General features: G+C 46.0%; 1 protein-coding gene across 2 annotated transcripts in view; it reads left to right on the forward strand.

Annotated features, from left to right (window-relative positions):
• sesn1 (sestrin 1) overlaps positions 1-17,257 on the forward strand; it is a 38,223-nt gene extending 20,966 nt beyond the window's left edge. Inside the window, exons 1-9 of one of the 2 annotated variants that reach the window (XM_037448649.2) lie at positions 12,780-13,046; positions 13,793-13,858; positions 13,958-14,158; positions 14,254-14,436; positions 14,722-14,958; positions 15,105-15,362; positions 15,452-15,642; positions 15,743-15,887; positions 15,975-17,257. In XM_037448649.2, coding sequence (XP_037304546.1) covers positions 12,945-13,046; positions 13,793-13,858; positions 13,958-14,158; positions 14,254-14,436; positions 14,722-14,958; positions 15,105-15,362; positions 15,452-15,642; positions 15,743-15,887; positions 15,975-16,061 — 1,470 coding nt within the window. In that variant the 5' untranslated portion in view covers positions 12,780-12,944 and the 3' untranslated portion in view covers positions 16,062-17,257. Of the gene's footprint in view, positions 1-12,779; positions 13,047-13,792; positions 13,859-13,957; positions 14,159-14,253; positions 14,437-14,721; positions 14,959-15,104; positions 15,363-15,451; positions 15,643-15,742; positions 15,888-15,974 lie in introns of those variants that run through there. The other variant, XM_037448648.2, reaches the window with a different exon arrangement.
• Positions 17,258-17,467: the final 210 nt, after the last annotated feature.

The following is a 17,467-nucleotide window of genomic DNA, read 5'->3' on the forward strand; positions in this document are numbered from 1 at the left end:
GGCCTCTCACTTGCCTTAAAGAGAAAGCACAACCTGTCTTCAGAGAAGATCACTTTTCATCATTCCACAAATATTGATGCTCCTTTTTAGCTGCAGGAGCGTCTGCTTGGGGAGGTGCCTGGACGTCACAGGGGGAATGTTTGTAACTAGGACAAGACGATAAAGAGAAGTAGCAAAGATTGCGGCGTGGAACCACAGATACAAGGAAAAAAAAAATGGTGCAGAAGGCCTTGGAATCGAGAAGAAGGCTTTTCGTCCAGCAAACACTGAGCTGTGGGGTCACTGGTTTGGGAGTTGGGGGGGAGGGGGGCGCCTGTAAAGTGGCATAAAGCTTCCCTATTCTCCATGTGTGCTGTTCATACTCTTTGGACAGGCCCCCGTCATGTGGAACATCTTTGTTTAGGGTTCTTTATTTATTTTTTTTCTTCTCCGAGCTGCTGAATTTGTATGAGTTTGAACGGTTGCATCTGTTGCCTTTAAGGAGGGGCCTGCTGTTTATCAAACTGAAGCGCAGTCTGCCTGGAGTTTAAAAGGAGAAAAAAAAGCACAACTCACTATATAGGTTAACCCCCCTCCCCCCCCCCCTTCTCTCTCTCTCTCTCTCTCTCTGTGTCTCTCTCTCTCTCTCTCTGAAGACTTGTTATTCAGAGCTGGGTAAGGGGCTGGGGGAGTTGGACATAAAGGGGTTGTGACTTGCACTACTCCCAATAATGACTCCATACAGTGTTGTGGTTAAAAATACAAGAAGAAAAATTGAGGGGGAATTGGCATTTCATGTTGTTTTGTAAAAGCTCTGTTAAAATAGTTGAGTGATTGGTTGGCCTCGGGGCTCTCTAGGAAACCGCCAGCGCATTCTTAGAAAGACTGCGACTGGAAAAAGGGGGGGAACAAAAACACCTAGACCAAGATTTGGCTCGCCCATGGCAACTGCAAGCATTAATATTATGTGTCCTTTTGTAAGAAGACAAGTACTGCCGGGCCCTAATTTCTCATCTTTTCAACCATTTAAGTATCCTCTTGCACAAATTCTCACACACACACACACAGGCGTGACCCGAGCTTCTTCGCACGAGACGACTAAAAGCGCGTCAGTCGGCGCCCTCGGGCGGCCGTAATTCCTGTGTTGATCAGATGGTTCGTAACCGTCCCATTGACAAAACAACCATTAGATGATGAAAAGAACCGGGGGAAACAAATTAGCAAAGGAGTGGAGGAACAGGGAAAGGCGCCCAGGAGAAGTAAAGAAAAGTGTTGATTGACCTGAACTATATTTCCTCGACGTCTATTGGCCCACTGGCTCGGTTTGCTCTTCCTCCCTCGTCCACCTTTCATACCCCTGTCGCTTTTTTTTTTGCCCTGTGGCTTTTCTTCCTCCACCGTGATGTAACGCTCGCAAAGAAACATGTATTCTTGAAGGAGGCGCTGGCACAGAGGCGCCATTCATACAAAGTTGTTTTTCTGAGCTACGTCTTTTTACACAAGAGCACAAATGGCTCTCCCGCATCCGCCGGCCCGCCTCGGCCAATGAGTCCTTTATTTATGCAAGCTGGCTGTTATGGGTTTAGCAACCCCAAAACAAGAAACAGAAAATAAAAGAAGGAGAGGCCGGATCCTTTTTTTCTCTTTTCCTCCCCTTTGCCCCCCCGTAGCGTGCATGCACCAACTGGTCAACAGGATATGAAACTCTCTTCTCTATTTTCCCTTTTTCTCTTCATGTCAGAATTTACCTTTCCGCTACTTTAACTTTTTCTGCATTAAGGCTCACTCTGCTGGCCCTGCGGTTGACCTCGATATCGTCGGTTGAATCTCTCAGCCCGTGGCGTTCACTTCAATCTCTGCGTTTCACTCGCCGCGTCTGGGTCCAACTCTGTTTCTGGGCTGTAACTTGTACACAATCGGGGTCCAGCTCGTTTGCTTCACAGGTTGTGGCTGAGTCATTCAGGGGGGGGGGGGGGGGGGGTAGGGAAGGTGTACACTCGGAGACGGAGACCACTTTGCCGTGCCTCACCCCCCACCCCCCTCCTCACCCCTCCCTCCTGACTGGTGTTAGTGGAAGGGAAGATGGCCATCTGCTGCCCCAGTTGCCGAGTGACTGGACAACAGCCTTCCCTTATGGCACAATTCCGCTGTTGATTGTGTGTGTGTGTGTGTGTGCAAGCAAGTCTAACCTGTGCGAAATGAGCTTGTGTACTTCTTAGGTGTGTGTGTGTGTGCACCTCAAAGGGAGCCAAGTATTGTGTGAAGCTTTCCTGTGGGACTCCCAAAAAGAGCGCACCCGCAACCAGCCGGACGGCCCCGCGCCGTGCAAGCGGACTCGTCTTACAGTCGGGTTAGTGCAGGGTCAGATTTGTGGGGCTGTAGGCCAAAACTTTGCTCCGGTGCATCAAGAGAATAGAGTTCCTCTCCAGACATGTCTGCATCATCGCACACTTGCAGACGAGGACAAGGGCAAACACACACACACACACACGTACATCTCCGAGCACTCTATTGTTATGGATCTCATCATTTTGCGAAACTAGTGTGCAGTCAGTCCAAAAGTGTCACACAAAAAACTTCACGTCGACAGTGTGCCGCCCATAAAGGCCTCAACTGTCCTTTTGCGATTGCATCTGTTATCTTTTCTTCAGATCCTTTTTTATTGCCAAATCATTTATGTGTCCAATAAAAAAAATGGTAGTTTTATAAGTGAATATAGTAAGTAGTTACTGACTCTCTGCATGCCAAGGACAGACAGACAGACGGCTGAGCTGAGCATGCATTGTGAAGACGAAAGGTTGTCGTGTCAGCTTACTGTTTTTATGTTTTTGTTTTTACCTGCCCAAAACAAACACGGAACGATCAGCTGTGGCTAACCAAACAAGGGAAATATGCAGCACTTTTTTTCTTTTTTTTTGAGGCCGAAACCTGAGCTGGTCTGTGTAGGAAAAAAAAAAAAAATCCACCCACTCAGCAGATGCAACTTCATCTCATTGCCTCAGGAAGTTAACGCACAGCCAGTAAATCATTTTTGTGATTCGAAAGTTTCATCCTCTGTTTTATTATATAAATCTTTTTATTGATTTTGCAACATATTCAGATGAAAAGGAGAACATGGCCACCTCAATAGGGTGAGAATTAACAGGATATTACATTCAGTTGTGTATCACTTGGCGGTAGGAGGTAGGTGATAGACTGCCACTGGATACAGAAATAGCAAATATAACAAAGAAAAACAAACAACACACACATCGCTCTGAGGAAATACAAGTAGAAGATCCTCAAAATAGCCACAGTTCATCCTTTTTTTTTAAAATGTCTCTTGTTTACTGTCCTTCCTGTTGCACGCTCTCTCTGTCTCTCACTGGTGATGGTTACTTATTATCCCCCCTTCAGACTTGACTGATAGCTACCTGCTCAGCCATTGCTTGGCTTGGCAGGAGAACAGCAGCTATCTGAGATCTCTGAGCGCTGAACTTTTCCTTCCAGGCCTTTAGCTGGGGAAACGAGCCTGGACACTTTTTTTTCTTCTTCTGCCTAAATGAAATAATCTTGTGGGAAAATCCAGCTCCAGTTGTGTCAATGGTGCTTAAAGCTCAAACGCACATAGACACGCTATCAGGGGTGACGACATTTTACGGGAAGCTCTTTGAATGGAGCCAAATGCACGCCAATGTGTGCTTATTACATAATAATATAATATTTTTAATGCTCAACAATAAGGGTGGCCAATGGCAACCAATTCATGGCAATCAAAGGCAACTGTGTTTGGCAAACATGGCCCCAAAATACGCTCTTGCATGTTTGTATGAGTGATGTTTGAATATTGCCAACAGACGGATGTGGAAAAATACTCGATGCGTTTATGTGCACGTTGTTTTCCTTTGCATTTGTTTTAGAGACAACGTTCAACCAAACCATTAACGTCACAAGTAAATGTGCAAATTCATTCAACTGTAAAAGAACCAGATGAACCTGAACAAAATGCTCTTGCAAGGGAGCATCGTATAGATGTCACATTTGTAGTATCAAGCTGACCCATCTATCTAGCGGAACGCTATCTTAATTACTCCACATAAAATGTGACTAAAATTGTCGATCATATTTTCGATGTTATGTTTTCTTAAAAGTTTGTGTGGAGCACTGATGTCCAACAGCAGATTGAGAATAGGTGTCGACAAAAGCTGCTGAGAAAAACTGGGTGATCTGTCTGAGCCATACTGCTTTGATATGAAGTTGTGTGTGGGAAAACCTGACAGGAGCGGGATAAGGCACTGCCATTATCCCCATCAGACTCCAACAGTGGGAGCCGCGCCGCGGCCGCCACTAATCCCTTAATGGGCTGAATCTGCAATGAAGCAGCACAAATACTCTTCCCCTTGGTCAAAACTGACAGCGGGTCTGTTTCTGTTAATGCTCCCCATGTATGTGCTCTCCATTACTGTGTGTTTGTGTGTGCACGCTGGTCGTGTGTTTGTGTGTGCCTCCTCAGGTGAGTGGGCACAGATAGGTAATCTAGTGCACGGAGTCATCGATTTTCCTGCTGCACAGGAAGTGTCTGGTTATTGATTCCCAGGGACTATGATGTCACTCCCGACGACGCGGGGTGTTTGCTCGTCCACGATAAGGGACGCTTCTCTGCACGCTGCTCAAATAATCCTCTCCCTCCGTCCCCTTACCTTTTTTTATCACTCTTCTCTCATCACTCTTTCCACGCTCCATCTTTTCATTCGTTTCGCGAATGCCCTCTTTGACCCTCCACATCCATTACGTGTGACATAATCACTGATGAGGTGGGTGTGACTTACTTAAGTCATGCGTTCGGTGTCTATGATTGTAGCCGTGTCAAGTACTTACGAATGTGTTGTTTGCTATGGCATAAATTCGTGCATCTATATTTAGGTCCAGATTCCGGACATTTAATTGTGTATTATAGGAACGTATGGACTCTTACAACATCTGTACAACCTCTTTCCAGCACAACACGTTGTGTTGTCGGAGATGAGCGGTAAGGCATGTTCATTTTTCTCCATCGTACAAACTTCATGATGATGCCACACCCCGTTCTTTTTTTCTTCCTCTTTGTCCTCGGACGCTACAAGCACCGCGTGTTTGACTCCGTTTTAATTAAAATCGCGTACTTTTGTTACTGCTTAACTAATCGTAGGTTAGCTATTTTCATCAAAGATGTTCGCCTATTTGAGTCATGTACTACCGTTTATTGCACATCAGCTTCCTTTCAACTGGTTGCACTTTTAATGCAACAAATGATTCAAACAATGACTCATGTTACTGGTCATCACAGTAATATTTGCTGTGAATGCTTCACTGGGCAGAAGGCATCACCGAATTTGATGCATCAAAGTTGGTCCACGAAGGGAAGGATACAGAAGAGTTCTGGCTGTTCTTCTCTCGGTCCCACAGGCCTGTAATTGATTAACCACGGAGCAAATATATCCAACACTACCTGTGGCAGGACCACACACACACACACACACACACACACACACACACACACACACACACACACACACACACACACCTACCACTGTCGGGGCTATGAGGTCCATGGGGACTTTTGTGAAAGTGAAGAAAGCAAACGCAAAAGAGATAGAAGGCAAACCAGTATGTTTTTTTTTAAAGGCCAAGTTAAACCAAATTAAAACTAGTTTTCTTTTATTTTATGTTGTTGAAAATACATTTTTGTGAGAACAAAACTAGTTTTCCCACCCTGTAGCTTTTGCAGAGCCAACGCAGCATGTAAGCATATAAAAACATATGTACAATACCTTTTTTAGAATGTATTTTATACGTAACCGTTGATCTTTGAAGCTGATACACTCAGATTTCATTATTATTATTATTATATTTTCAGCATTTTACAGTTATTTACTGCATAGTGACTCTGCTTGCACAGTTTCCGTAACGAGACTGTGTGGATGTGCATTACGATAACGTGCCACGCTAAGCATTTTCTGCATATTTCCTGTGTTGTCTTTGACAATAAACATGTGCATGTACTACAGAGTTTGAGACGTCACTACCTGTTGCTTATGTGTTTTCACAAATTGGCTCTGATTGCTTCACTGTGTATATTTTCTGTCGGTCTTGTAGGACCTCCGTTTAGGATTGAGAGTCCATACTGTAATATGTGCACTTGGGTTTATAAGAAGGTTCTTGCTCTGTTGTTCAGACTTCTCCCGCTGACCTCTCTTGTTGGCAGGGTTGATTCAGAGTCCAGCAAGGAGAGTGAAAAATAAATAAAACTGGTGGAGCTTGGAGGGAAAACAAGCTCAAGTTTCCTCATGGCTCTGCATGTTGAAGAGTTTTTTGTTAGATTTTATAAAACCAAGAATAAGAAACGCATTAAACGGTTAACATTTGTTATAATTAGAGCTGCAATGGCTAGCGTGTGGCCGTGCAGCTTCCCCTCTACATATTTAACCCAGTTTTATCTCAAACAAACAGGTCGCATGTGTTTTTCTGTCTCTGCTGGAAGCTCGTCCTTGATGCTAATCAGTCTACGGTGGCATAAGCAGGTTTGTCCTGCTCTTAATTGGATTTGAGGAAGTTAATACGCCAGCATCTCCAGCCAAACCTGTTATCAAGATAGTGGTATCTTGCCAAACACACTCCTCCTCACTCTGAAGAAATTAAAAGCTTGAGTTGAATGATCTGAGGTGATGAAAAGAATTGGCAATTAGCAACCCACGAACTCTTTCCAAACTGTGAAAATATGTTCTGGATATTTCTCTTGTGACAAAACATCAGTGTCTTAAATGTCTTCCAAGAATAAAACGTTGATGCAAGATGCAATCAAACCGACATTTCATAAATGATTAAACATTAATGGGAAAGTCACTGGGACGTTGCACCAGTTCTGCCGGCTATTTTGTTCTTCCATTCAGTGCCGGGGCTCATTGCCTATTAATGAAGCAATAGGACACGGACAAAATGCTTCTGAGGCCATCATAATACGGAGCGGCGAAGGTTACCGATCGAGAGGCTTGATGGCGGACAGAGATAATTAAAATGGACTCTCGCAAAAGGACAGAGTAAAGAGTGCAATGCTTTCTAACGTGACCCGTCGGATCACATCGGGGCCTTTGTCTGCGCAACACACCTCCCGCTGGATTGCTACTGTGGAGGCAGTCTCCGCTTCTTGTTGTCTTGTATGAAAACTGCTCCTTTGACCCCCCCGATCCCTCCCTTCCTTGTTTGAAACGATAAAACTCTGTTTTGGTTCTGCAGTCCCTCAAGTCTTCTCCTTCTTTTTGTTGTCTCTGATTGAGCGGCGGGTGACCCAGAAAGGGCCCCTTTGATTACCAGCTGGAGCGCCTGTCTGCCGCCAGCTCCGGTTGCGCGGCTTGTTGTTCATTGGTACGTTTGGGAATGAATCACTCGCGTCCTGTATTCTCACGGCAACAGGTGAAGGGTTGATTTCTTTTTTTGCGGCGCCCATCTGAGACTTACAGAGCGATCAACAACTCTTTGGACAGCTTCCCAGTGAGATGACTCATTTTTTGCTCAGTCAGCAAAAGAGAAAAGAAAAAAAACAAAACAGCTGTGCATGCGATGAGGCACACAGCAGCATCCGACCTGAGGGGGGTGTTTTCATTCGGGCTGTTGGAGTCCCAACGCTGGTCAGTAAGGTCAGCTGTGTTGGTCCCGTGTTTTTGGGATAATAGCAGAGATATGCTCCAACCCAGAGCTTGTCTCCACTATCTGGGACCTTTTTGTTTGCGAGACTGAGCTTTGTCTTTCGAACCCTCGGCCCGCAGTGTCCCGCGCGGATAACTTTATGAAGAGGGGCAGTCAAAGGGCCGCTGGGGTTGTTATCAGAGAAATGGTGTGATTGTATTGAGAAAGAGAGGACTGTTTTTAGAAAAAAAAAATGTATTGATTCGCGGTTGCCCTTTTCATATCAAACTAAAGATAGCACGGGTAGGGTTTGGTGTTTTCTATGGGATCTTTTCTCTCGGAGCCCGTCGTATTGTGACAGCTGCCCCCTCCCTGATAGAATAACATCCACGGGAACTCACTCTTCCCCACGCACACACACACACACACACACACACACACACACACACACACACACAGGGGTTGGAGGCCGACGCCTTTTTCTCCTGTATTGTAGCCCAATGTACATATCGATTATTTAGGGAATCGTGCACGTCGTTTTCTTTTGTGGACGATACTCTGCAGGCTTTTTCCTTTCTTTCCGTATGCTCCCTGAGGTCCACAGTTCCTCTGCGCTTCGTGGAATACAGGGAACGCCGCTTCCTCTCAGCGCTGGTTTCAGCTGCCCCTGGACGTGTCGGTCTGGGGGGGGGAGCGGCTCGCCTCTCCTCTCAGGAAAGACGGCGCTTGGCGAGACCGCTCCACTCTGATAGACTGCCAGAAAACACACAGATCAGAGGAGAGGCGGCTGGGGGGGTCGAGGAGGGTGGGGGGGGGGGTTGAGGGGAAGGAGAAGAAAAGGGCCGAAAGGCAACACCGGTTCATTTAATTCCCCACATTGATTCCGACTTTGAATCAAAAATAGAAAACACAACAATGACATCACTACATGGCGTCCTCACTTCACTCTCAAAGTCATGGAAACGGGTCGGTCGTGAGGTTTGCAGGTGGTGGCCCGTCGGGCAGGTAAGGGTTAACCCTGCAGTCTGCTGGGTTAAAGGCTCAGTTGCTCGACATAGAGCTCTGTTTGAGGAGTGGGGGACACCCTCTTAGTCTGCAGTTTTCACTCTTTGTGCACAAAGAGTTAAAAAACCATCCCCCTGTTTGTAGATCTCTACTCCACTGAATTGAGTCACTTCTTTTACCACTGTCAGTTTAAGGGAGTTTGTTAAAAAAAAAAGTTTTGTTGTTTTTCACAGAAGAAAGTTGTTATTGTGAGCCTCTGGTCTAAGTCATTTTGATTTTGTGTTTGCTGTGGAAACATTTGTTTTGCCTCTTTTTTGGCAGAGAAACTCGAACGGATACACGACTATAACCCGAGCAAGAACATCAGCAAACTTAATTTCCCCCCATGAAACAAACCAGATAAGTTTGTTCAGTGAACTTCATACCTCGGAGAAAGGAAAAAAAAATCTTGTTTTCTTTTCTTTTTTTTTTCTCTCTCAGAGAAACCAGAGAGGCCGAGCGAGAGAGCAAAGATTGGTTCCTGTAAGTGTTGTTCTCCCCTGTGATTGGTGGAGGCCTGTTGCTAGGCTTATGTCGCCGTGCCAGAGGCCTCTGCTTCCTCTCCTCTGAGCACTGATAGGTTCGCCTTCAACGGGTCTGGTGGACTTCTGCCACTTGTTGAACATCCCCACAGTTTCTGCGGTTCCCTCGCGTCTCACTGCATGAGAAAACACAGCGGCTGCAGCTTTGAAACACATGTGCAGATTTGGCTTCCTTTCTGTGTGTGTGTGTGTTTTTTTTTTTTAATGTTTTAAATCGTATTAGCTTTTATCATCCTCTTTATTGGTTTAAGCCTGTTGTTAATTCGTCTCTACGGCCATAAAGAAACTGCTTTTATTGCATTATAGAAAGTAGCTGCTGTACCTTTTTGCTTATAAAAGGTTTAGGGAACTCATTCTCAACAGTAGACAGTGGGATCCTAATGAAACCGCTACTTAAAATGTTGGTATCAGATGTAGTATAAACTTCCATACCCCTTTATGCAGTAATCCACATAACTTTGCTGTAAAAGTAACATTTCTGTTTACTTCCCATACCCTTAAACTCCTCGGCGTTAACGTTCTACACCTAAACGTGGTTTCCCTTTTTTTCTGCGGTGCGCACTTCATGCTTTGCCGACAGATGCCGTGTTTAAGTGTGTGACGCCCACAAGCACGCCGCGCAAGGCTTCTGCCTGTGAAACATTCAGTAGTTTTCTCATTCATCAAACGTCAGCCTGGCTTCACGCTGGACGAAATGGATTCCTAAAAACGACAAACGTTTTTTTTGTTGTTGCTCGAAACCACTTCTGCATCGCAACACACCGAGATGTGGCTGAATACGCTGTTTCTAAAATGTCGGCTCTTGCGTCCTCCTCCGCGTAAGGGGAATAATCTGAGGCTCGCATGTTCACACATTAACGCATTCTTGGGCGATGTTTTCTGAACACCAGGCCCTGTTTTTACCACATGAAGCAGATAAGGGATAATGGTCAAATGTACTGTACACAAAAGAGTCTGGGAGGGGCTGGTTATTTCTTATTAAGTCAACGTTTAGTGTGTTCAAGGAAGATTTTCTATTTTAGAAAATGTACATAGTTCAAAATTGAAGAATCTCCAGTTCAGGTGAAAATGGTGTTAAAGATATGAATATATGAATGAGGATCTCCTTACAATGGCCATGAAAGTCACTGGTAATAATGTATTTATAATCAACGTTATGGAAGGTTTCGTGGAAATTTCTGTTTATGGCCTCCAACGGGATGAAAGTCTGAATCAGTTCCTGCTGTTTCCAGGAGCCTCTGTCATAACTAATCTTCTCAATGATTTCCCCTCACCCCGCTATTCCCCACAGACACACACACACACACACATATCCAGGGTGACACAGTGGCTTAGTAGCCAATCCTGTTGCCAAACGGTCACTGGTTTATCTCTCCCAACAACTAATGAGTCTCTCAGCCACCGTGTTGTCTCGTATGTTCAAGTTAAGCAATCAGCTGTTTGAAAACACCAGCAGGTCACATTGAAGAAGTGAGACGCTCAAAGACGCAGGTCTTCACGCGTCTGTGAGACACCTGCAGTGTGGTTTCAAAAAGTCACACAATGTTCTGAACCAGATTCAGAAGACACCACGAAGTCTCAAAGGTTGAAAATACAAGCCATGCGTAATCTATTGAAGTCAAAGGTACAGAAAACGCTTCAGGCTTTGGAGCTTAATGTAGAGCCCTTTTTGTTTGTACATTTTGTAAACCATAGTGACTTTCAGCATTCAGAGCTTCTTTTAACCGTTTAGTGAGATCAAGTAGGCTGAGAGTTTGCTGGTGAAATATTGATTCTGACAACCAAACATACAACAACCAGACATTTTGGTGTTGTTAAAAGATTTAAATTCAAAGTGTAAATCCCGCTAACTCGTCTGGACAGCTGGGGGAAAAAGACACTTCCGTTGTTAACATAGGCGCACAGATCATTGATGACGGCTGTAAAATCATCAACAAAACCTTTTATCAACTGGGCCGGAGACTGTGAACTGAAGGCGTAGTCACAGCCTTGATGAAAGGACAAGAAGATATGCCCCGGATCACTACTCTCTCTCTCACACACACAGATACCCCTGGTGTGAGTACAGTAAAGCCTACAGAGTAGTCAGTGCGTGCACTCGGACAATAGTGTTTGGCCCTGTCCGCGAGGCCGGACCCTCCAACCCCTTCACCACCACCCCCCTCCCGCGCCTATGCGCTTTTATGTGAAAGGGGTCGGTGTGTCGTAAGCCCCAACGCTGACCAGCCTCTTGTGCAGCTTTGCTGAGCCATGGGGCTCCCAGCGGCCCTGGGAGTGTTGGCTCGATGCACACAATGAACCTGCTGAATACGGTGCTATGTAACCGTGCACCTGGCTGTCAAAACAGGCTCTTGACCGGACTGCTCATGGGCGAACTTGCCTTTTCTTCTCTCCTTGTTACCAAGTTTAACTCCATGACATTCTTTTTTTTTTTTTAATTAGACCTTAAACGCTTTTGCAGAGTGAGCTGTTGCAGTGACTGTAATGCATTATCTCACACAATGTACACACTCATTGTGTAGTTGTCCTTCCTATAGAATGAGTCTCTGCACGTTTTGGTTGAGGTTGGGAAACATGTCATTTTGCAATCTGTAGCAAAAACGAATCCGAAGAGAAAACGGCACTTGACCAGCATGTGTGGTGAAAAACAAAAAGTAATTTCCACATGCAGACCTGTTTGCATTAATGAAAGGAGCTATTATACTGTGAAGTAAAATAAGCAGTACACACACGCTGTTGTTTTCAGCAAATCTCGCCTCATATCACTTTGAGTAATTATTTACTTTGTAACCACCGCGGTGTGATAAACCAGTTATACACCGTTGCAATGAAGGTGTTATTGTTGAGCTGGGATAAACAAAGCGCATAAGAACTGCCTCGTCGCTCTCTGCTTCCTCCTGGCTTGTAAAGGAGTCCTCACAGCTGAGGCCTGATAGGTGGATCACATTATCTGTGGCCCGATAGGCTGCAGCACAAACCCACCAACTGAAGGGCCAGCAGCAGGTCCTGCAGCCATCCAATCCAACTCGTCCTATGCTGAGCTTTCGCTACCTTCTTCATCTGCTGGTCGACCCCATCTCCGGCCAATGGGTGGGGACATTCTGCTGTGCGGCGCTGGCTTTGGGTTGTTGTTGTTGTTGTTGTTACACTGAAACGTTTCACTGAAACAACAACATTTAACCGAGTGCACATTACAGGGAGGATCTTGCATATAGCACAAATATGTCTCTTCTTTTTTTTTCTTCTTTTTTTTTCAGCAACATTTGGCAGAGTGACAACTGTTTCTAGTAATCATGCAGGCTAGTGACTCTAAACCATGATTGATTAAAGTATTGATTAGTTATAAGCAGGGTGAAATCCAGCGAGCAAGCACCTTGAGTTGATTGCAATGCCGTCTCTCTCCCTCTGCATGTCTCTCTCTCTCTCTTTCGCCCTCTCTCACTGGCTCTCTGCTAGCTCCGCCCCCCACGCACTCCTCCAGCCGCCATTGGCTGCCAAGAGGCTGTTTTCGCCATCCGATTGGTCGCCCGGAAACGCCAGTCACACGAGCCTCGATTTATTTACCGAATGTATGAGCGAGAGAGGACGGTATTCTGCTGTAGGGCTGCAACAGCTGACAGCCGAGCACTTTAGCCCCAGTGCCTCAAGGAACAAAGAGAGGAGGACAGAGCCATTCAGAAGACGCTTTCAACATCTTTTTATTCCCTCGAAGTAATCAAAGTGCAGCGAGGACCCGCAATGAGGCACGCAGTCGCACCGGCAGAAAACGTGGAGAATAATTATTTTGCCGTGACAGACGTGTTAAAGATATGTTCCCATTGTGAACGGCTAAGCAAAAAGGTAAGAGGGAGACATAGAGGAAGAAGAAAAAAAACAGGCATCGGAGAATAACACTCTTTCAATACTCGCAAGCTTTTTAAAGCTTCTACCTGCGTGCTATTTTAGATCATTGTATTCACATTCGGGCCGTTTTTTGAACGCGACGCCTCCTCGGAACAAACAAGCTGCAGTGCAGTCTTTTGTGCCGCTGGCTTGTTGACGAGTGGAGTCAAGAGTTTGGGGCCATCGGTCGAGATATTCTCTCGGGTGACATGTTTTTCAGTTTGTTAATGAGGCCCTGCCGCGTTTTGAGGGTGAAGTGATGTGTTTTGTGGGTAATGTACAAGTGGATGGTCATTCATTCATCCGCTTCGTTGTGCGCTGCGGGACGGTGTCCGCCAGGAGACAAGTCCGGACAAGCAGCGGAAAGTTACAGGACACAGAACAGGCGATGGTTTTTTTTTTTTTTTTTTGCTTTTTGTTATGAATGCAAAGTTTGGATTTCTCGTTAATCATTGCATGAGTTTAATTGCTAATTGTATGCATTCATGTATTATGCCGCTTCCACAGCGAAGAAAACCTTTTTTAGGTGCATTTTTCTCTGCAGAGCAGGACAGGTCTCACAGGTTATCGGTGTCAGCTCTGATTTTATCGCACTGGTTGAGCAACAGTGACCGTAGACAGACGTGATGACCGCAGACAAACTACGTCTTCTGTGCTTTCCTGTGCTATTTTGAAGTGAACGCTTTCTACTTTCTGTCTCACAGGACTTGGGAGTAAGGATCCCAAGACCCTTAGGAAACGGACCAAGCAGATTCATCCCTGAAAAAGAGGTAAAATACAGCATATATCTTAACAGCGCCTTTCAACTCACTTCAGACTTGACATTTATGTAACAAAACCCTTTCCTCCATTTTTTTCCCCCCTGTAAGATTCTTCAAGTCAGTAAAGTGGACGCCAGGACACAATCGATATTTGAGGATGCATTCGCAGCCCTCGGTCGTCTCGACAACATTTCTCTGGTGATGGGCTTCCACCCGCAGTACCTGGGGAGCTTTCTCCGGACGCAGCACTACCTGCTCCAGATGGACGGACCCCTGTCTTTGCACTACCGGCACTACATCGGCATCATGGTACGTTCTGCCCGGCGATATCAAACCTCTCGGCTCATTTAAGCGCCAAAGTGAAGCAGTATGTGCATTAAAGGTTGTTCTCGACCCTCCTGCAGGCGGCAGCTAGACACCAGTGTTCCTACTTGGTCAACCTCCACGTGAACGACTTCCTCCAGGTCGGGGGGGATCCCAAGTGGCTGAACGGCCTCGATGGCGCCCCGCAGAAGCTGCAGCAGCTCGGAGAACTCAACAAAATCCTGGCCCATCGGCCGTGGCTTCTAACCAAGGAACACATTGAGGTGAGAGGACGCACACGGCCTGGAAGGGTACACACGAATGGTCTTGCGTAACCCGCCGGAGATCATGGGTGTAGGCCCAGAATATGACTGCAGCTGTATAACTTGGAAGGGTTATGAGTAGAGGTATCGTGACAGAGATGGGGGGGGGGGGGGGGGGCGCGCGGGGCGCTGAAGAAGGAAGTAAAAATAAATTGGTTAGGAAGGGTGAACAAATATTTTCCCACTTCCTAAAAGCCAAGTGACATTGCCAATACTCACTTTGTTTTTCTTATTTGTTTTTCCCAGTGCCTCCTGAAAGCAGAGGAGCACAGCTGGTCCCTCGCCGAGCTAATCCACGCCGTGGTTCTCCTCACACACTACCACTCCCTCGCCTCGTTCACTTTCGGGTGCGGCATCACGCCCGAGATCCACTGCAACGGCGGGCACACATTCAGACCCCCCTCCCTCAGTCAGTACTGCGTCTGTGACATCGCCAATGGCAACGGCCATGCTTATCACCCCGACGATCCGCTCGGCAACCAGGTGAGTGGTAATGGGTGCCGTGTGTGCAGAGAGCTAGAGCGTGCACGGTTCTTCAGGCTAAATCAAGGCAGCGGGTGTAATGCCTGCACTTAGACATCTCGAGTGCGGCCTTTTCTTAACCGTAGACCTGCTCTTCGTTTCCATAGGAGATGTGCGGCGAGGTGGAGGTGCTGATGGAGCGCATGAAGCAGCTGCAGGAGTGCCGCGACGAGGAGGAGGAGGCCAGCCAGGAGGAGATGGCAACTCGCTTTGAGAGGGAGAAGACTGAAAGCATGCTGGTGGTCACGGCGGAAGACGAGGAGTGTGTCCCCTCCAGAGACATCTCCCGGCACTTTGAGGACCCTAGCTATGGCTACAAGGACTTCTCCAGGAGAGGGGAGCATGTGCCAACGTTCAGGGTGCAGGTAAAGATGAAATGCACTCTGAAAATACAGTAAACTAAAGAAGATGGTCTATGCAATTGTTATTAACTCCTTATATCTCTTTTCCCCAGGATTACAGCTGGGAGGATCACGGGTTCTCTTTGGTCAATAGACTGTACCCCGATGTTGGTCAGATGCTGGATGAGAAGTTCCAGATGGCCTACAACCTGACCTACAACACCATGGCGACACACAAGGACGTCGACACCAGCATGCTGCGCAGGGCTATTTGGAACTACATCCACTGCATGTTCGGCATCAGGTCAGTCGCTGGATACTTGGGCAGCTGAGGTGTTCCCACTGTGACTGCTATAGGGGGCTAACATCATCATTGTTGCCTAACGTTGCATGTCTGTCTTCAGGTATGATGACTATGATTACGGGGAGATAAACCAGCTTCTGGACCGCAGCTTTAAGATCTATATTAAGACAATGGTGTGTAGTCCTGAGAAGACCACCAAACGAATGTATGAGAGTTTCTGGAGGCAGTTTCAGCACTCCGAGAAGGTAAGATCCTGATCCATCTGATGTGTAGCAGCTCTATAAGCTGCTTGATTGTCCAGTGTTTAATTACCGTGTGTTCTTCTCTTGCAGGTCCACGTTAATCTGCTTCTTATGGAAGCGCGAATGCAGGCAGAACTGTTATACGCTCTGAGAGCGATCACCCGCTACATGACATGAAGTGCTTTGGGCCTTTAAAAAAAAAAAAAAAAAAACGTTTGTCGTTGTTGCTCATCAGGGGACACTTCAGGAAAGGAAAAAAAATAAGAAAAAGAAAACATAAGGCATCATGGGATTCAAAGTGTGGAGGAGACACGAGGGGCCCTGGTTGTGACTGTGCTCATTGGATGGGTGTTGAGAGGAGGATCAGATCAAAGAAAAGCAAGAAAAAAATTAAAGGAACTGTTGAAGAAAATCATCTCAAACTACACAAGTTGCACAAGTTCCGTTTGTGTTGCCCGCAGTGCCAAAACTGACCAAGAGAGGGCTGCCTGGAGCAAACTCCTGCCCTGCTGCTGAGGAGTTTGTGCCAGGCCTGAGCACCGACACCGGAGGCGTCCGGGACGATGTTTCAGTATTCCAGCATGCAACGCAGTTGCTGCAGATCTCTTTTGTCTCCTGGTAGAGTGAAGACCCACAGAGGGAGAAAAAAACAAAACAAAAAAAGAGCAACAGTTGTGCAAGTTGTCTGCACTTTCATTCTTTTGTCACTGTTATATATGTTTAGTTTCTTTAAGACCTTTTTTTATTTCATTTTGTATGAAGAGAAGTGGATGTTGTTGTCAGTGTAGTTGCTGTTAGTGGCAACTGGAGATGGAAGCATTAACTTTGTTTTGTTTATTTTCATTTTGTAAGTGTGCCTGAATTATCCAGCGCAGTGTGCAGATGTGCTGATGATGCTGCTCCCATAATGTGTTCAATGGGGTCATATTGATCCCCAAATCACCCCCAAGTCCCTGTCCATTAGAAATCCACTGCATTACCTCCCTCCCCCTTGTCCTCAACCCCCCCCCCCCCCCCTCATCAGAAATCTCAAATGTCAATTTAAGCTAGTCCAAGGAGCGTGTGTGTGAAAAAACCAGGAGGTTTGGAAAGAAACTCAAAGAACACTGTCTGAGCCCTTTATTGAGTTTGTCTGTAACTGTGTGGATGAGTGTTTATGATGACTGAAGTTGTGTGTGTTTGTATTACAAAAATGACGAAGAAAAAAAAAAATGTCTTTTTGAATTTCATGTGTCAAAAAAAAGAAAGCGAGGCGTGTTGGAGGTTAGACTTCTTAGCTTCTGCTGTAGCTGTTTCTTGTGAGATGACTGTATCATTTGTTGTTAATGATGTCTTTGATTTTTCTGGTAATGAGAGAAAAAAAAAAAGAAGAAGAAGAAAGCCAGGTTTTCCAGAGGGATTTGCTTCCGGTCGCCCTAACCACCACCGATCTGTCTTCCGCCTATCCCACCTTCCTGGCCACCCTAACACTTTCAAAGCTTTGGATTGTGAATTTACCAGTAGATGAATACCTCTTGTGTTTTTCCTCTGTGAAACGTTTTAAGAAGTGCTCTTTGGGCAGCGGAGACTCTTACCGGGCTCCG

The sequence above is a fragment of the Pungitius pungitius genome, chromosome 20, assembly GCF_949316345.1.
Source record: "Pungitius pungitius chromosome 20, fPunPun2.1, whole genome shotgun sequence".
NCBI lineage: Eukaryota > Metazoa > Chordata > Actinopteri > Perciformes > Gasterosteidae > Pungitius > Pungitius pungitius.